Raw genomic sequence first — 20,832 nt, forward strand, 5'->3', positions numbered from 1 at the left:
GTCTTGCCCCTTTTTCTCCTTTACTTGGGCAAGTTTGTAGATGGAGTAGAAGAAAGGCCCTAAGATTCTGACTTCCATCCATGCGGTCTCATCTGTCTCCGTAAGGTGTTACAAAGACCAGTGCCTATTTTTGTCAGTGACTTTAAGGTCATGTATCTCTTTGTGAAATTATTGCAATAGAAACCTGAGTGTACTCATAATGGTGTTGAATCAACCATTAAGATTAATTTTTTTATAGGATAAAAGTTGAAAATAAGAATTTGAAAGAAAATATTTCTAGGATAGAAAGCCTAATAAAAATTTAAAGTATGACTCATGATATAGCGTTTCATTTCTTTATGTTCCATTATCAAAATTGGTATCGTTGCTAATATAGATACTGTATTGGGGTGTTTGGGGATTGAGTAAAACAAATTTGAGCTGGCAGACAGGGTGACTGTACTTGCAAAGGTCATGCTACTCATCCTAAGGTATTCATTTGAGCAACTGTATAATGTTGTAAAGAATCCTGGGAACTCTAAGTTTAGAATTTTGCATTTTATTCCCTATTTTATTTAGGCAAGCAGCAGCTACACCCCCTGTTGCTCATCTTCCCTGCTCTTTCTGGTAACCCAAACCATTAAAATACAGATACAGGGTTCTACCAATCTGTGGATAAAAAAAGAAATGATCTCCTAGAGACCCAAGAAAAACCAAGCATATTTGCATATTTTGTATTCCCAAGAAGAATTTAGCAAGTGGACCCTCCTCCACTGAGTACCTCCACATAAAGTCCTTGTCATATTCCTGAGCAGTGGCTCTTAAATGCTGGGTGTTAGCTGGCTGTTTCGGAAAGAAACATCACCATCGCTTCCATCACCATCGTGGTTTATAACCTTGCTATCCGAATTTGTCTACTGCTGATTATATTCTCCCTGTAACTTCTGCTGATAATTACAGTGAGCATTGAAAGACATACTCATAATTCTGTAGCATCTTGCTCTTTATTCTAAAATACTTCTTTGAACAAAAATTTTATGACTCAGAACCATACAAAATGCAAAGCTGGTGTTATTGAGGAGATAAAGTCTAAGATTGAAAGAAATACGGACTGAAGAAATATGTTACCGAAAAAAAAATCTGTTACAATATTAACATTTTTACACTGACAAAATACAATCTTAACAGTCTTTTTCCTTTTGCCAAATTGTCGGCTGGAAATACCAATGACTTTTTCTTTAACACAAAACTTTTCTTTTTACATTGAGAGTTATTGAAATAGCCGCCCTTTTGGTATAGTATTTCATTTGCAAATTAGAACTTTGCTTTATGTTGTTCTCTTGAGTGTAAAAAACATATATCAATTTACCTCCAAGTTGGAGGTGGGAAATAGTGCCCAGTAAAAGGACTTTAAAAGAATCCTAATTGGCAGTTGAACAATCATTTTGCTTTATAAGGAGAGTCCTGCAAAGTTCATCATACAGTTTCCTTTGCAATAAATCCAAGATTTAATTCCTTTTTACTTTCCATTTAAAGACTTAGAATGTATCATCATTTGAGTTTCCGTTATTTCACGTGAATTTTCTTCAGGGGCTGACCTCACGGCACTGGAAATTGATACGCTGACCTGACGTTTCAACATCTTCATTACCTTTCTCTTGTACCCTTTACATGCAAAGAAATATATAAAAGGGTCCATGCAGCAATTGAAGTTCATCAGACATACTGTAAAGTGCAGAGAAATCTGGAATGAATGTCTTTGGCTACATTCCAGGGGATCAGAAAAATGAAGCTTCTTAATCATGTGTTGAATAATTGCAACATGGTAAGGTGTGAAACAGAGAACAAACACAACAATTATAAAAATAATTGTGTTGAGAGCCTTTTTGTTTACACCGGATTTCTCAGTTAGTGGGTTTTGTTTGGCAGTTTTAAAGAGTTTGCAACAGATTTGAGAATAACAGATGAGAATGATTACGAGTGGAAGCACATATCCTAGGAAACATGCACCAAGCAGAATCCAGGGAAGAGATTTTGTTTCTTCAAAGTTTGGATACTCCATGCATGTAGTCCTTTCATTCTCCTCCTTTGACATAGGGTTTATGAGTAGTGGGAGTGTTTGAGCAAATACTAGAATCCAAACAAATATGCAAACGCCTTTTGCATGTTCAATCCTTTTCATCTTGTTGTATCGCAGGGGATGTACCACAGCAAAGAACCGGTCGATGCTCAGGCAGGTCATGAAGTTCACGCCTGCATATGTGTTGATGTAAAACACAAGAGCGGTTATCCTACACAAGGCGTCGCCGATTTTCCAGTCAAAGCCCAGGGCATAGTAGGCTATCCGTGTAGGCAAAGCAGTGGTAAAAAGTATATCAGAAATCACCAAATTTGTTGAATATAGGGTGGTAGAGTTGATTTTTTTCCTGTTTTGAACAATGACTATCAAGGCCAACAAGTTTCCCACAAGCCCAATGACGAAGACAATGCAGTAATGCAGAGGCATTAGGATCCTGGCTGTGCCGTGGTGTGCATAGAGATCGCAGTTGCTTCCCGGAGGAGCTATAGTGGGTGTCGTAAAATTGATGTCCATTTTTATATGCACCAGCGGTGTTCAAGGTTTCTAGAAAAAACCAAGAAGGATACGTTGAATTAAATCATATTTAATTAAAAGCAATATAAACTGCTTTTTATAGCTCTAACTTTTTAAATTTCAAGGTTTATATAAATTTTTTAAACCTACGATATATAATATGGTTACGTATGTAGTAACAGTTTGGAAGAAGAGAGAATAAAATTTATGTTTTTACTCTCACAGTTTGGTGATTTTGGCAAAGCCCTGGCCAAAGAAATAGAACCATCTAAATGGGGCAAATGTATTTTTGTGACAAGAGGGAATGCACTAACTTTTTAGAAATTCCCCCTTTGTTTTTCTGAATCATTGTCTGGTTAAGAGTAAAATCACGTAAAGCACCCGCATTTCAGATGCGCATAAAACTCTGCTTTTAAACTGAATTTCAGTTGGACTTTTTTTTTTTTTTTTGCCAAATGCATATCACTGCCAGGAAATGAAATCAGTCACACATTTATGTAGTGAAATATGAACTTACCACAGTGATCTGATTTGTGTTAACCTAAAAAGTATGAGAAACAAGCTAAGGCCTTGTTAGGAACTGAAAGTTAGGTTTTCTTTAAAAAGAAGAAGAAGAAGAAGACGACGACGATGACCACGACAACCACAACAAAAATGACAGAAAAGAAGAAAAAGAAAGAAAAGCCTTAAGCTGCTTCAAGGGGAAATTTTAAAATTAATTTTAAACTATATCATTCCGTAGGTACTCTATTGATGCATGCAGTATGCATTTCTACATTTGCACATGGTAGTAAGCATTACATATGTGGTATTTTGTGTTCTGCTTTATTTACTTAGCATGTTCATGGATCAATGTAATCTATATATTTGTCATATGTGGAGATCTTATGTAGACATTTGATAGATGTTTCTACAGTGTTCCAGTGTGTTAATTCCAGCTAATTCGCTCAGCTACTCCCATGATGAATATTTGGATTATTTCCAGTTCTTTTCTTGTTATAAATAATGTTAAGACAAAATTTCAAGTCCTAAGTTGAAAAGTGGAAAACTCCTACAATAAAACTCCATATATGAGGCTTAACTTTGGTAAAACTAAGGAAGAGCAGAGCAATAAGTTCTGTGAAATTATTTTTAGAAGAAAAAATAATTTTCTAATAGGACTATCTCTGTGTACAAATTTCATCTGAAAGTCACCAAAATTGAGGGAAAACTTCAGTGTATCTAGTTGATGGTACTACATATTCAAGGAAAAGGACTCTCCCTAGCCGTAGCAAAGCACTGACTCAGATCTACTTCTCTGCTGTATTAAATGAATTGGGTCTCTGCTAACTTAGTTCTAACAATCTTAAAACAGTGATGCTAACAGAAAATGCGAGTTGTCAGAGGATTGCACTAATGTTGTAGGTGTGCTTTATGTATAGTGTTGATGGCTTAATCATTAAAATATGAAAATAGAACCTAAAGCAAAAGGGAACAAAAATGGAAGTAGAACTTTTTGTTAAATCGAGAGAAAGACAGGAAAGAGGACTATGGGGAAAAGCAAAGAATGAGGATGGTAAATAGAAAACAAAATAAGAGGGTAGAAATGTGTCACAATAAATTTTAATGGGTTGAGCTCACCTATTAAAAGACAGAGACTAGCGGTTTGAATTTTAAAAGAATCCAGCTGTATGCTGCTTAGAAGAGATTTAACTCAAAGTGATTCAGAAAGGTTGAAAATAAAGGCATGGGTAAACACATACCAGGCAAATCCCAACCAATGGAAAGCTAGAGTAGCAATATTAACATCAGAAAAAAAATAGAATTCAAGGCAAATTCAGTATTCATAGGGGTCAAGAGGGTCACTATAAAAGTTAAGAATAGGAGTTCACAAAGAATATAAAAATAATCATGAATTGTACATGTAATGGTGAAATTTGACAGAATTTTAAGGAGAAATTGGCAAATCCACAACCATAATGGGAGATTTTAACACATTTTTATTAGAATATGCCAGATAAAAAAGAGTTTAAAGATTTTGGAGATTTACCCAACACTACTTAAAAGCTAACGGAATTTGTGCTGAAGGCACGTGAGCGTTATTTGCCTGGGTACTGGGTCAGCAGAGGTGTCTCAGAACTTTCAGAAAATCGTTATCTAGCCCCTCGCATTCCCTTTGACTACAGTACAACTAAATTAGAAGTCAGCAATTAAAAGATAATGGATAAATTTGGAATCTAAAAAAGTAGATTTCTAAGGAACTCATGGGTTAAGAAATCACAGTGGAAATTTTGAAGTGCTTAAAACAAAATGACAAAAATACCACGTGCCAAACCGTGGGATGCAGTTAATGAGTTAATCCAAGATAGATGCAAAGGCTTGAATGCATTTATTTTAATTAAAAAAGAGAAAGAAAAGATTGAAAATACACACCTCAAGAAGGTAGAACTGAGTTTTCCCAAAGAAGGTAGAAGAAAATAAAGATAATTGCAGAAATTAATGAAATTGAAAACAAAACAAACAAAAAATAATAAATATGGACTTATGGTTTGTGCAGAAAAAAATGGAGTGATTCTTGAAAAGGAAATCATGGGAATTGCAGTTGTGGGATAAAAGTTGAAAAAATTGTCTCCAGTTAGTTGGGAAAGGCTTCATGTGAGAAATAACTTTTCAAGAACTGAGACTAGACACAAGGGAGAGGTGAAAATTCCAGGCAAGGGTTGCGGGTTAGGAACAGACATCAAGAGCTTCTTTTATTTTTCTAATTTCTATGAAAAAAATTTTTTCTGAAAATCCGAACATGTACATTTTATTTTGAGGAGTATTTCAAAGCAGATTCATGGGAAATACCTTTAAAATACGTGGCAGGGGGAAAAATTCCTCCACATGAATAATAATTATTGTAGAGAGTAGGAAAGTTACATTAATGTAAGAATCATAGAAGAATGTGCCATTGCTTGCCAGGTTGTAAATGCATGTCCAGCTTCTTCACTGAATGAAATAGAAGATCCAGTAGAGCCAGAAATGGCAGAGGTTTCAGAACATCTTAAGTTCAAGAATATTTAACACAGTGTTAATTATAAAGGTGAAAATCTGCAAACAAATCAAATGTCCCTCATTAGGGGATTGGCTAAAGATTTTATGGTATACCCATATAGTGGAATACTACAAAGCCACTGAAAATGGCAATGTAGATACCTATATCTTGGCAGGGAATAATGTTAGGAAAACAGATTACACAACATACCACTTTTGGGGGACGAAAAGCAACTATATATACACACACATGCACACATGTCTGCATGGATACGTATGCCAAAACATGATTTTGTGCAAGTAATTTTTGAGTTTTATCCATATATTCTAAATTTTTAACCCTGAACATGAATTGACTGTGAAATGACTAAGTAGGTAAATAATTTTTTTAAATCTGAGGAAAATGTTTTTTTTAATTCAGCTTTTCTTGTAAAACCCTTGTCAGCTGACATCCTTTACCAAGCTAGCTCTTCAGTGCTCTTTATTCAGATTTATGCATTAATTTTTATGAGGTGCCTACCCTTAAGTCATGTCTTGAAGAACCCTCATAGCATCCCTGAGGCTAAGTATTGCTGTCACCTGCCTACTTTCCACGTGAGGAACCTGAGTGTCAGAGAGGTTAAAGGGCATGCTAGATCCTTCCTTCTGATGACCTGGCTGCAAGTTTCCTACTCTGTCCAATCCTTGGCAGGGCCAGCTAGTTCATACTGCCCTTGAAGAATTGAGAGTTTGTGGTTCCAAAGTGGTCTAGGCTTTACAAGCCATCCTTACCTGTAAATAAACAGTCTGGGCACAGCATGGCCCAGCTGCTCCAGAGCAGGGGAACCATTCTTACCAAGTCCCACTTCTGGGAGAGGGGCCTTCCCAAGTAGGAAGTCAGACCTTTGGATACTGCATCGTAAAACCCTGAGGGTAAGACTGTTGAGGGGCCTGTTGCTGTCCACCCTTGTCCTGAGCCAGTCACAGAAAGGCAGTAAACAGTGTGGACGTATAAATGGATGGCTCAGAAATGGTCTCAGGTAAAGGAGAGTCTAGGCTGTTTTGAAATACGTTCATGTGGATGTTTAGTAACCTCTTGAAGGTTGATTCCGTCAGTCAACAGCTTTAGTATGTACCTTAGTTCTTGCTTATATCTGTCCTGTGTAGTTAATGCTTTGGTTTTAGTCAGTTTTATCTTTCCCAAATTGAGAGAAAAATCCTTTCATGTACTTGACTGTTGTTATCCCCTTCTTATCTTATATCAATCAGTCCCGATTTATTATCATCTTTCCTCAGAGGTGTTATTTTATACCTTCCTTTAATCATTTAAAGATTCAGGATTACTTGCCTGAACCTTGACTTATTCCACTCTTTTATTCAGCAAAAATTGTTTTTAGTGCCTCCATATGCTGGGTCCTGGAAATGCAGAAATGATACCTTTCAATATCAGAGGGCCTAAAACTGAAGGCTGAATGTATGCTGTTGAAAGTGTGCTGTTATCTGAATGAGGTCTTATCTCAATGTTCTTTGCTGTGTTCCTTCTCACACACATCAGGGTTCTGCTTGCTCTTTGCATTACAGTACCCCTTTATCAACCTTTGGATTGCAAATTTCTCTTTTAATCATTTTTTCCGGGTATAACTTACTACCTCCCTTGCTTTCTTCTTTTCTCTATTTATTTTTTAATATACTTTTAGTATTTTACATTTTCATAATTATTAGACAACACCTTCTGACATGTTATTTAGAATATATATACTGAATTGTACTTGAAAGTACTATGGCTTGTCATTCTATTGCCTAGAGAAAAACACAAAGAATTGTTTGTTCTAAATCTTTTTCCCTTAGAATACTTGTAACTGTAAGAATTCTAATTTCTTCATAATGCTTTCTAATGAAAAGATAGGCGTGGTCCCTAAGCTATCCTTACGGCCCCACGTCCTGAGGGATGTGAATGAGGACTGCAACTTGCGCCCTGAAGGCACAGATCATAACTGCGCTGCATGATGTGGGTCTGTATTCAAGTTTCACCCAAGGAACACCTTTTCCTCCTGGATGAACTATCTGGCGGCCATCTACACCGCTCCTCTTACCATTTTTGTTAATAAACAACGTATCCCAGTTTTGTCTCTGTAATGCAGTATTGATCCAGTTTAACTTTACTGTTAACCTAACACGTAAAACAGCAAGTTGTTCTGCAGCAAAATATCCTGCAAAGTATTTTTTTTTTTGAGGAAGATTAGCCCTGAGCTAACATCTGCTGCCAATCCTCCTCTTTTTTTTGCTGAGGAAGACTGGCCCTGAGCGAACATCCATGCCCATCTTCCTCTTCTTTACATGTAGGACGCCTACCACAACATGGCTTGCCAAGTGGTGCCATGTCCACACCCAGGATCCGAACTGGTGAACCCCAGGCCACCAAAGTGGCCACTTAACCGCTGAGCCACTGGGCCAGCCCCCTGCAAAGTATTTTTATTTATGGTTTTGGAGGTGGGCCTCTGTGTGTATTTCTCTAGAATTGGTGGCTAACATTTCTTAAGACACCATCATCTCGTTTTTGCGTAACTGAACATGTTGACAGAACTGACAAGTTCTTTCTAGCCATAGAAAAGAAAACATAAAAGGCCCCCAAAAAACTCATTTGTTAGTATTTCAGAAAATTGTCTAAGCTCTAACATAATTTGTACTCTGGAAGTATTTATCCTGGATACCAACTTGGAGGCATTTGTGATTTTTCCTAGGGTACATATTATATACCATATTATATACCTGAAATCCCAATTTACTTCTTTGGATAATTAGTGTCTTAGCTTTTATTTGTGGCAGAAACAGAATAAAACCTTCACTGTATTCAGAGATTTAGTAAGTGCTAGAACGCTGGCCTTTAGTTTTGCTTTAAGATTCCTGAAATGTCATCTTTACCCCTAATATTTATTCTCTTAATAATTATCAGCACCTTAAATGAAAAGGGGTTAAACTTGTAGTAATTTTGTTTAAATTAAGGCCTTAGCAATGAATTGAATGGGTCAAGTCATGCTGAAATGGTAATTAATAGGAGGTGACTTCTCTGTAAGGTCAAGTCTGCTCAAGGCCATGTTCACACATCGAGATGATCTGACTCAGGGTGCCCACAGTGGCATGCACCAAAGAGGAAGTTCCAGGAGCGGGTTTTCAGTAACGACCAGAAGAACCGCAAAAATGTGCACATACAGGCACAAATTATATTTGTATATTGTTAGCTAATGAGTATTGTTTGATCCGACTCTTTCTCTGCTTTCTGTTGATACACTGTCCTTTGGCTATTGAGGAGAGGTAAGACAGGGGAGATTTCTAGAGTGGGGGGAAAATAAAATCATTGGGAAAGAGGAGCAGATGAAGTCTTGGGGTTAATTGGAATAACAAGGATTCGGTCTACTGAGAAAATAGACACACACAGGTGTATCAGGGCAGCAGGCGGAGGCTGGTTAGTGCCCTTGAGGACAGACATACTCCATGGAAGAAGAAAATCATTGCTTCTTCCTCTGCTTACCTAGTTTTATAAATATTTAACAATTACTTGAAAAAGACACCTTGTTCTTGAAGCTGAGCAAACGGAGACACTTGTTTTGTGTGGTGTCACACATGCAAGGGTCTGGCGCCCATCCGCTGATTTTTTCTGCCTTCTTTTTAGTTGACTAAACAACCATCACCTGGGTGGTTGTGTGTGCCATTTGCCTTTAAAATAGGCAGGTGGGAAAGATTAATTCCTGACTGTGGGGAAGAACCCTGAGGCACAGTCTCTTGTCACTTCATTGGTAAGGTCAGATTGTCCATTCCAGAACGCTGCTGCTCAAGTGCTTTCTTAGTCAGTACACACCCTGGTCAACCTAGTGAAATAAATCTTTCTACACTATTAGGTGATTTTTTTTTCCCCCAACTAGCTTTGAGTCCTAAATTGATAACTGTGTCTGTGTCCAAGATTCATTTTTTGGAAGGATATACAGAACATAGTTCAGAAAGGTGACACACTGGCAGCTGCCTACACTGTCTCGGAGTGGAACCTCTCACATGTCAGAGTGTTTATGCTCCGAGCAGAGCTGCCTGTGGTCAGTCTGTCTGAGGGGACCTGACTTTCCTGCCTCCTTGCTCAGGGTCCTCCCTCAGTACAGGTACCAAGTCAGGGATCACGAAGGCGTTCAGGACTCCATGTCTTCCCTCACCTGCTACCTCCAGCCAGTCAGTGGTTCCTGTGCCTTCAGCCTTCTGTCCCTCTTCTTGCTCGGCCTTTTTTCTGCACCATGCATTAATGTCCATCGGCCTGTTTGTGTTCTACTCTCCGTACCTCTGCCTGCCTTCAGGCCACCCTCACTTCTCTCTGGAGCTATTGCAGCAGCTCTCGCGATGCCCTTCAGGTGGTGCCCAGTGAACCCCGGGCAGACTGAAAGCTCTCTATCTTCAGGATTGGGCTCTGCTTCCCTCTCCAGCTGGATCTCTGGCATCTTCCATCGTAACGCGCTGGCTCCAGCCACACTAAATTACTTGTGGTTTTTTTATGTCCTGTATTCTCTCACAGCTCTGTGCATTTCTAACACTCTTCTTTCTGTCTGATGCCTCCTCTCCTTGTCCTGTATCCTTAGCTCCTCCTTTGTTTCAAGACTTAGTTCAGAATCGCTGCTCCTGGAAGCTTCCCTGATTTTATCATCCCCTGCTCCCTCACCAGCGCCCTCCAGAAAGGCAATGGGGTGTCCTTGCTAGGGCCCTGTGCTCTGTGGTAGCATCTGTATTGTTGATTTTTTCTCAGATTTCCCGCTAGCCTGTGAAGTCCTGTGAGTAGGGACTGTGTTGTTAATTTTGTGTATCTCCAGCTGACCCATGATGGATGCTCAATAAATACCCAATAAAGAATAGCAAAATCCTAGCTTTTTGGATCCTCAAAGCTTCTTTATTAGATTACAGCAAGGTCGTGAATAATAATGGTAATCAGTATTATTAAGCACAGGCTGTGTTCCAGGCACTGCCTTGGGCACTCTATATATATTCACTCACTGAATCCTCACAAAACTTTGCCAGATTCATTTCCATTGGTGAAGCTGAGGCACAGAGCACTTACATGACTTGCATAAAGACACAGCTGTTGAGCGTCTGGATTCAATCCAGGCAATTGGCTCTAGATATCACATTCAGTACAATATATTTTATCCCTAGCTCCTATTTCCAACATGATCTGATGTTATTGGTAGAAAACAAATAAAATAGGAAGATACTTCAAAACTTAAACACATACTAACTTGTTAGTACCTGACTGAAGGAGAGAGAAGAGGAGGGCTGGGAAGAAGAAGGGAAATATGTTGATTTAAATAGAGGAATTCATTTATTTATTTGTAGCATATTTGAAAGTAAGTAAAGATTTTATAAATGAATTTGGATTTTACTATTTTAACAATATTTCTATAAGTATTTTATAGAATTTTAACTAAAATTTTTATGGAAAGAAGATGGCGAATAGCTGGGATAGCCTTTATGCAATAAAATTATTTTTATACTACTTTTTAGGAATTTGCAGATATTTAGCAAAATGTTTTTATTCTTCTCTTTGGGCTTTGAAGGCCCCACAGGGATCTTTCTTACCTCTTCAGGCTTCAGAGGATTTTCACATGCAGTATCTCGTCTTACATGGAAGCTGTGTTTTACAGACTTCGTGGGAAGCTGAGAAACTATATGGGCTGGAGGATACTACACATCCTCTGCACATACCGTACTCTAGGGCCTTTTAACAACTCCAGCAGGCCCTTAACCATAGCAGAGAGAAAAGTATTTGTAAACGCGTTTACTGGGGGATAAGCTTTTTTTTTAAAATGTAAACTTCTCAAGGATGATGGCTTTATCTCTTACACCATTTTATCTCATGGAGTGTTTCAGAGCCATCCTATAATAGGTGTCTAGTAAATACCTATGGAATACATAAATCAATGAAAGTCACATAGGGACCTGAGTTAATGTTTATTCCATTAAGTGACTGGTCATGTCACTACTGGTAAGCTCTCGGCAGCCAGTTGAAAGTAATTTATAAAAGACATTACCACCACTGCCACCATGTGATAGGTGAGCGTGTGAGTGAGGATGCTTTGTGGAGCTGTGTTCTCTTTGCAGTGTTGTGTCCAAAAGTAAGATTAGCCCCCAAAGAGAAAACATGTACTGAAATACTAGCACATGCAGAGTCCAGAGAGTAAGCACAGTTAGATGTATAATCATCCATAGACTCAATCTTTATGTAAAATATTCCATGAAGTAAAGATCTGCAAATACAGTCATGCTTTGCCTAACAACAGGGATACGTTCTGAGAAATGCATCGTTAGGCAATTTTGTCACTATGCAAATACCATAGAGTGCACTTACACAAACCTAGATGGTACAGCCTACTACACACCTAGGCTCTATGGTACTAATCTTATGGGACCACCGTCATATATGTGGTCCGTTGTTGACCGAAACGTCATTATACAGCATACGCCTGTAAGTCCAAAAAACTAATTCTCACAGAAACGATAGAGCAAAGAAACTTTGCCTATTGGATTCATCTTTTGGTAGTGTAATGGGCAGAGAGAGGGGAGAATAATGATAGCAGACGGTTTTCTAGCACTTACAACGAGAGCCAATGTTATAAGAACCTAGCTGTAGTATTACTCCCATTTTACAAATGAAACAACTGAAGCCAGAGAAGTTAGGTAACTTGCCCAAGGCCATGCACTTTGTAAATAATGGAGCCCAGGTTTGAGCCTGACTCCAGAGCCCGTGCCCTTAACCACTGCATTATATTGTACTTAGAGTGACACACCCCAAAAAACTGAAAAAACACACCCTCCTTTAGAGGAAGTCTCCTCACAGCTTATATTTTGCCAAGAGTTTGTTACCTCCATTCCCAACCTGAATGTAAATATTGCAAATCACTGCATATAATTCATTGTTTTGTGATCTTTTTTAAGGCACATAGAAGTTCTAGAAAAATATGCAGATATGTTTAGCCTTAGTGATCATCAAATAAATATAAAGCAAACACAGAGATATTCTTTTTTCACTCATCGAATTAATGGTTTCTATTTAGAATTAAAATGCTCGTGTTGGCTAAGAAACGGTGAAGCTCACACAGCCATTGGTGGGAGGGTAAATCGGCAAAATATTTTTGTAAATCAAAAAATATCAATTTATATCTAAAGCTATAAAAAAAATGTGTACCCTTTGCCCCAGGGATTCTAGTCCTGGGATTCTATCCTGAGAAATCATAGAGGGTAGAAAAGTATAGAAGTATAGAAAAGACTTTTATGTACATAGATATGTGGTCAAATAGTAAAGTGTAACAACTCTTTTAAATTGTGCTGAATAACCTGTTATATATACAATACATCTAAGTGTAGGAGTACTCCATTGTAAAATAGCTTTGTTCTTGCCCTTCAAATTAAAATATCCTGAAATATTGGCATTATTTGCTGATTTATCCTTGATACTATCTTTTGTAGTTGTAAGTTCACACAGAAGTACAAAGTACGCCCTGTTTTTTGTAAAGCTATTTCTGGCATGATCCATTGCATTTACCTAGCTTCATATTAGCTAATTAGAACTGCCAGTCACCAGAGAGTCTAAATATAACTTTTGTTAGCAATGTTTATAGCTTGTTATTGAATCGATTCTTTTCCTTTGCCCTATACCCTAATTAGGCTTTTCAAGTTTTTAACTCAAGAGACTTTGTTGAAAAAGCAAAATATCCAGTACTTACCTCTCAGTGACTTATTCAGGCCTCTGTGTAGTAGCAGTCAGTATTTGCCCAGACTGAGGTCTGCTAACCTCGGCATGTTGTTTTAAGAGAGAGTATGCAGACATCCTTTTATGGTGTGACTTTTTTCCTGTCACCCTATGACTGAGCATAGCAACGATCAGTTAACCTCATGTATGCGTGTGCACTTTTTTTTTAATGGGAAGTGAAATTTTTCTGTTGTTGATTTTTTTTTAATAAGTTATCCAAAAACCCCTTGGAATTTATGAATTGCTGCTATCTATGAAACTTTATAAGTTTTTCTATTAAGATTTAAGTGTTAAAAAATCCTGTGAAAGACAATAAAGCAGTAAACATTAACCAGAAAAAAAATCAAAGTTACTGATGATTTTGTATCTATATTCTGTGTAAAGTATGAGTTTTTAAATGTTTTAAGGAAAAAAATGTCAACTTTGACAGTTCTGTCTTCTTGGAAACTTTGTACAGGGAGTAGTTTGCTCATTCTATGTCTTATCGACAGCTTAGGACAAAGAAACAAAGCTTACTCTGGTGAGTAGGAGAAAGATACTCTTTTGCATGTATACGAGGATTAGTCGGGGCGACGTTTTCAGGCAGGAGGCCGGCTGACTGCATGGACTCATGAATGACAAGGGACAATTTGAAGGGGGTGCATTTTGCAGCTAAAATCCAGCCTCTTGTGGATGGGATGAAGGGGACCCTATGCTGTTCACCGTATAGTTTTAGTTGACTCACTTTAAACCAAAAATGTAACATGGCTATCAAAATGCAATTTATTTCTAGGCCAAATTAATAGAAATATAGTGCTCGGAGCAAGAGAGGTGATATTTACACTTATCTAGGAGTGATCTCTGAGTGCTTCCTTTTATGATGGGCATAGATGACTTAGAGTGTGCCTAGGGTGGGGAGGGATCCCAGGTCTTAGGAGAAGTGATTGAATAAACTGAGACTGTTCAGGCTTGGCAGGGATGTGATTATTATCCTATGCATTTGGAAGTCATCTCATAGAAAATGGTATACGTTGCAAATGTCAGTCTTCCTAACTCCAGAGAATGGAAGGAAGGCCAGTAACAGGAAGTTACTCAAGATAGCTCTCAAGTCAAAATATGAAAGTGGTTCCCAAAAGTTGGGATCATAAAAAAATGGAATAGGCTGTCTTTTATCTAGATGCTTGCATAGACTGGATGGCGTCTTTGAGGGATGATGTAGAGAGAGTGGCATCACTTGGTAGGAATTGGTAACCCTCTGATCTTAGAGACCCTTGCATTCCAGGATTCTATCAAAATGGTCAAGCGGCTTTAGCCCCTCAGTGGTATTATTCCATTTAGAAGGTTATGAGGTTCTTTAGTCTCTTAAGATGCTGAAGATCTGTAGAGAAACCTTGTCAAACAGAAGAATGCCAACCCGATTTCTTTGGGCCTCTACCTCACTATCTATAAAGTAAAGGTATTGAACCAAATGATCACCTAGATAATTCCTAGTGCCAAAATTCTATGATAGGGAAATACAGAGATTTTATGATTTGGTGGATAAAGGTCAGAAAATATTCTAGAACTAGTTCCTTTAAAACGAATTGAAGAATACTTGAAGACGATACTGTTAAGTTTTTCAGTTTGTTGAAAGGCCATCCTGGTGAGGTGTTTTGGTTTTTAATTTTTGAAATAGTTACTAAGTAAAACATTGTTATATAGTGAACTCAATTAGGTAAAATAAATGTTGTAGCAAACTTGATCTACCTCTTTTTTGATATTAGAATAGTCAGGTATATAAAGAAGAGGTGATGAGGTAATTGTCCTGTGAGATGCTGTTGACGCTTAGTGTGAAATAATTTCATGAGCTCACAAAACTTATTTTTATTGTTATGGAAAATTACCAGGATTTCTTTAGTTGTGCTATAAAAGTGCAGTCACTGTCCTCCTCTGTGGAAGAAGTAAGATGGGGGCTTGTGACCTGAACTGTTTCTATTATTTTATTCATTCTATTGAATACAGTTGTGAGTATAATAGATAGTCAGTAATTATTAGTGACATAATTGAAGGAATGAATGAATTCTTTCTAACCTCTTTTCTGTACTTCAGCCTCGTATGCTTTAAGCCAGATAGGGCTTCCAGAAGTTAGCTATTCACAGTATGAAAAAGGTCAGACTGAATTATTGTTGACAGTATAAAGAACAGATGTTTTCATAAAATAAGGAGAAGAGGAAAACTGGTCAGTGACTAATATCATTATGCTATTTTATGAAGTCTGTGTGTATAGAAATAGCAACGGAAAATTTCTACAAAACAACCTATATAACCATGGTCTGCAATGTGTCCTTTTGTATTATGGGTATATGTGGTCTAGTATTTAGTCATCATTTAAAACTATACAGTGAATAATAACTTCTAAGGAATTTTAACACTTCTTCAATTGGTATAGAAGACACGAACTGTGGTCATTAAAATTCCTATCAGTATTTTCTTAGTTTACATTGAAATATAACCTCAAATAAGAACTCTGCTTCAGATTTTTATTATAACATCACTTTTTACACTCTCTTACTAAATGTAAACAGAAGAATTTCTTTAAATTAAGTACCTCAAAGAACATGTTCTGTGGTGAGAGATCTCAAGTGCAACCAAAATAGAGTTTTCTTGTTATTATCAAGAGACCAACAGGTCATATTTTGAGTATATATATGAAACCATATTTTTCAATTTCATTAAGAATAATAAGGAAGGGGCTTTTCAAAATAAAACGCAAATTCTGCTGTATGGTTTTGCCATTTTAAAGAGAAATTCATTTATTTAGCAAATACTTATTGAGCAACTACTCCGTGCTGGACATGATTCTAGATAGTGGGGATAAAGCAGGGAACAAAACTGACAGAAATCCCCTCCCTCGTGGAGCTTCCATTCTAGTCAGGGAGACAGATGATAAACAAGTCATGTAGTAGATTAAACAGTTATGGGTGCTCTGAGGAAAGGAACTAGAGCGTGCAGAGTGTGCACAGGGTTGGGGGTGCGGGAGGGGCTGCAGCTTGCAATGGGGTGGTCAGGGAGGGTTCTCCAAGAAGGAGCTATTTGAGTAAAGACCTGAAGAGTGTAAGGGAGTAAGTGACTCACCCGTCTGTGGGAGGGTGGCCAGGAGAGGGGAAGAGCAGATGCACACGCCTTGGACATTGTGTGCCTGGTCCTGCTTGAGTGAGACACACCCTGGTCCAATGTGGTTGGAGCAGCGAGAGCAAGTGTTGGGGAAACTAAGTAGGGGAAGACCAGCTTTGGGGTGGGGGATGCAGGGCCTCATAGGTCTTTGTAACTTTGGCGTTAACTCCAGGGTGGGGAGTCATTGGAGGATTTTAAGCCCAGGAGTGGCTAACTGGTACTTATTAATGAAAAGAACGTACAGCTGCTTAATCGACTGTGTTTGGGTTTAGATGACTTGAATTGGGAAAGTTCTCTTGTATAGTATTCAAAATGGCAATGTAAATAAGTCTCTGTTCATTAAAATTACTTTCTTAATTTTTTTTAACCTAACAAATGTTGAGGGTCTGTTGTGTGTAAGGATCTGCATTAGGCACAAGGGGGGTGTAACGCTAAATAAAACATGGTTCTTTCTCACAGAATTAATAATCTAATGAGAGATTTTTAAAAATTCCATATAGTTAGTTAAAACGTAGATCATACAACTGTTCAAGAATAAGGATTATTTCCTTGCCCCCAGTTTATTGAGCTCCTGCGCTGTGCCAAGCACTGTGCCGGATGCCAGGAGAAACAAGAGGATGCATTTCCTTCCCTGCTGTGGGGTGTGCTCAGTCTGCGAGGGCCAGATGAGTGAAGCATTCGTGACTGATCTGCTGTGCTGTGTACTACCTCTGCTGCCCTGTCCCTGTCATCCTCCTTATAAGACTGCCAGAGGCTGCATCTTCCGCGTCTTTGTGTCTGCTATCCTGACCCAGTGCCTGGCACTTAGGTGTCCACTGGTTGACGTTTTCCCTATTCTAGCGTATGCTACATTGTTGTGGATGCCTATTGATGCGGCTGCCATTTATCACAGTTGCAGTGTATGTTTGCTTTTGTTTTGTTTTTAATAGTAAAATTAAGAGGACAGTAAATGATTTTTTTTATAGCACAATCTCTATCAAAGATGGGAAAATTCACAAGAGGCCAAGAGGGTCCTGAGTTTCCACAAAAATGGTAGTGTGAACATTTGTTTGTGGAAGCGAAGAATAGTTCTTGCATTTTTATTATGGTCAAGAAACAGTTCTTTGTGCTGATGCCAGTCACACAGAAAATGGGAAAATAGAAGACAGAGTAAGTAATTAAGCCAAGTGTTTAGTGAAGAATGGGTGCAGGTGTGTGTCCAAACCCCTGTACTCATTCATGTTGTCTGCCCAGCCTTTGTGGGAATGCGAAGTTGCAGTCCTGAAGCTAGTCGCTAGAGGTTAGTGATTGCTTCTTTTAAAAAAAATGTTTTTTTTAAACCTGGTTTCCAGTTTCTTAGGTCAGCTCCTTCTTTTCCTCTATCTAGGGTTTTGTTTTGTTTTTTGTTTTTATGGGGAAGGATCCACCCTGAGCCAACATCTGTTATGAGTCTTCCTCTTTTTTTTCTTTTTCTCCCCAAAGCCCCAGTGCATGGTTGTATACCCTAGTTGTAAGTCCTTCTAGTTCTTCTATGTGAGCTACCGCCACATCATGGCCACTGACGGCTGGGTGGTGTGGTTCCATGACTGGGAAACAAACCCCAGGCCGCCGAAGCAGTGAGAGCACCAGACTTTAACCACTGGGCCGTCAGGGCTGGCTCGACTGCTTCTTACTCATAGATGTAGATGGAGCTCCTCTACCTGGCCTACTGCCTCTCACATAGTGCCCAGGTGATTCATTGAGTAATTGAAACAGTGTAACTGAGGTAGCTTTGTGGGCAAAGAAGAGAGCTACTAACCACCAAGGAGAGTTGGAAAAATCACTGAGGAGAAGAGTTGAGCTGTGTCATACACCATAAGTATAACTTTCCTAAGCAGAAAAGTGGAAAGGACATTTAGGTTGAAAGAATAACTTGTGTCACTGAATAGTCAAAAGAACCCAATGTGCCCAGCGAGCATCTTTGCAAGGTGGAGGTGGGAGGTGAGGGACCAGATGAGGGGAAGAGAGGGGACAACAGTTGCGGAAACTACACTGATAAGAAAGAATTGGAGGACTTGGCTATTTCATGCTAATATTTAAATTTACTCTTTGGATACTAGGAGCCTGTGGAAGGAAGGGTTTTAAACAGGGGTGTGGCATCATCAGAGTTGTGTTTTGGAAAGAGAATACTGTTAACAGTATTAAGAGATAGAGAGAAGACTTTAAGTAGAAAGACACTTGTGACTTTGAACGTGTCAAGTTGAAAATACCAAATTGAGTTTCATTACCAAGGTGAGGGGACAGGCAGACAGTTTTGGGACTCACTTCATTTTCTTAACTGAACCCATAGAAGGGCTTGCAGTTATACAAGGAGATGCTGGAGCAAGAAGAAAAGACTATAATGGATTCCCAGAGAAGGTGGAAGAGTGGTAGGAGAAATCGTGGGGAAACCAGCAAGAGACAGGGTTTAAGACAAAAGGAGGAAGGAATTTGAGGAAGGGAAGGCAGGAGTGGTAAGCAGTGCTATGCTAATATATAACTGGACAAAGTCTGAGATGAGGATTTTGGATTTGACCATGATGAATTATAATGTCTGTTGCGTTTTGTGTGTCTAGTCTCTTTCATTAGATTTTAAGTCATTCTTGGGAAGAAAACATGGCATCAACTTTAAATTTTCTCATAGTGCCTGACAATTAATTAGTTAATGCTGAACCACTTCTTTCCAATAGTTTTGGGGGAGTTAACAAGGATTAGATAATAAGAGTTTTCATAAAATGTTATATATGAATACGAATTATTTCAGACGTGATGTGATGTGTAGAACTTGTGTATCTAAGACTTTGCTTTCAGACTGAAATAAAATTATAAGCAGTGTTACTTCAAATATACATTTGCCATTGGTATTTTAAATTGAGTATTATACTATAGTGATTTTATTTTATTTGTTTGCATAGCCTGGCACCTGTGTTTGCTCTGTTTGTACCATTTTACTGCTCCATACCGAGAGTCCAAGTGGCACAAATTCTGGGCCCGTTGTCCATCACAAACAAGACATTGATTTATATATTGGGACTACAGGTACAGTATGCATTTTTTGTTCACGTTTATTTAACCAGATCTTTTTTTTTTTTTGGTCTTTTTCTTATTTGATCTCCTTGAAAACAATGTTTTTTTTCCCATAAGTTTGGCTTCATGATCTATATCAAATGTTCAAAGGAAGTGTTTCAGAACGAGAACATCAAGGTATATAAGATACTAGAATACTTTCATAGCCTTTAGAAATCTGATAAGACCTTTCACTGTAATTTGTATCAGTGGAAAATATTTTAATTTCATTGTACAAGTGCATGTAAGACTTTGTAAAAAAATCATCGCATGAAGTGGAAACAAATGAGAACAGTCAAAAGATGGAAAGTGGAAAGTCACTGTCAAAATTAATGTATTGAATACAGTGTCACAAATAAAGCTCTGAAGAAGAAACCAGATATGCTTTACCAACTTTATAACTTCTGTGTTGCATAGGCCTGATAGCACCTCCCCATTTGCCAAACGGTTTGATATGAAGATCGTTAAGAGTACTTATTGTGTGACTTAAATTGAAAAAGGTTATCTTCCCCAATATTCAGTGAATATTGATCACTTTCTGCGGTTCCAGGCCTGGTGATAGAAGATACATATGATTTTCAGTTTTCTACCTGTAATACTTGTCACTTTTCTTTCACTCTCACAGCTTTTGATGTAAACTTTTATTCTGCTGTTTCCTGTGGTACCATGTGTAGCTTGGCCTTTTGATCCACTCTTAATACTCATAACATTCCTTGTCCCACACATATCAAACCGGATACTTGTGTCGCTGTAAAATGCCCTCCTCCCTCCCCTTTTAACCTTTAGCATTTCCTCTAACTTCTCTAGTCTACTATCGTGTGTTATCAATGGCTCATCTGGGGTGGGTGTTTCCTTACCACCTTTACAACCGTTTCTCATGAAATATGTTTATTTTTCATCTCCCAACATAGATATCATTTCACTCTCCCTTATCCTTCCTTATATTCATATAACCCAATAGCCCATTTCTGCATTTTATTCTTATTACTGAATTTGCTGTGGCATGTTTAAGTTTTTAAAAGATGTTACCACAGAAGGCAAAATGTAATGGAAGAGGAATACCCTAGACCTGGGGCAGGAGATCCAAGTTCTGGTTCTAATGTGGCACTCACTAGCTTGAGACTTGGGTCCATTATGGAAGGCCTCTGAGCCTCGTGTTGACTCTATAGTTCCTCCCAACTCTAAAGTTATACAGCATCTTTGGGGGGTGAGAAACACTGGTTTATTATGCATGGAGTAGGAATTCAGTGGAGCATTGTGGAAAGTCTTTGGAGCCAAGTGGACTTTGGTTTTA

General features: G+C 38.3%; 2 protein-coding genes across 4 annotated transcripts in view; one reads left to right on the forward strand and one right to left on the reverse strand.

Moving 5' to 3' along the window:
- UBAC2 (UBA domain containing 2) overlaps positions 1–20,832 on the forward strand; it is a 187,667-nt gene that overhangs the window by 75,259 nt on the left and 91,576 nt on the right. For all 3 annotated transcript variants that reach the window (XM_008516377.2, XM_070579156.1, XM_070579158.1), the window contains exon 5: positions 19,388–19,511. In XM_008516377.2, the coding sequence (XP_008514599.1) occupies positions 19,388–19,511 (124 nt within the window). The remainder of the gene's footprint in view (positions 1–19,387; positions 19,512–20,832) is intronic.
- On the reverse strand, positions 965–13,451 carry GPR183 (G protein-coupled receptor 183). Its single transcript, XM_008516348.2, has 2 exons — positions 13,318–13,451; positions 965–2,602 (listed from the first exon to the last, which is right to left on the reverse strand). The coding sequence occupies exon 2, from the start codon at positions 2,570–2,572 to the stop codon at positions 1,499–1,501; it is 1,074 nt and encodes a 357-aa protein (XP_008514570.1). The 5' UTR covers positions 2,573–2,602; positions 13,318–13,451; the 3' UTR covers positions 965–1,498.

Source organism: Equus przewalskii, chromosome 16 (genome assembly GCF_037783145.1).
Source record: "Equus przewalskii isolate Varuska chromosome 16, EquPr2, whole genome shotgun sequence".
NCBI classification, from domain to species: domain Eukaryota; kingdom Metazoa; phylum Chordata; class Mammalia; order Perissodactyla; family Equidae; genus Equus; species Equus przewalskii.

What these genes read in the sequence shown, in the direction of transcription:
- GPR183 (XM_008516348.2), bottom strand. Translation starts at nt 2,572, where the DNA reads ATGGACATCAATTTTACGACACCCACTATAGCTCCTCCGGGAAGCAAC.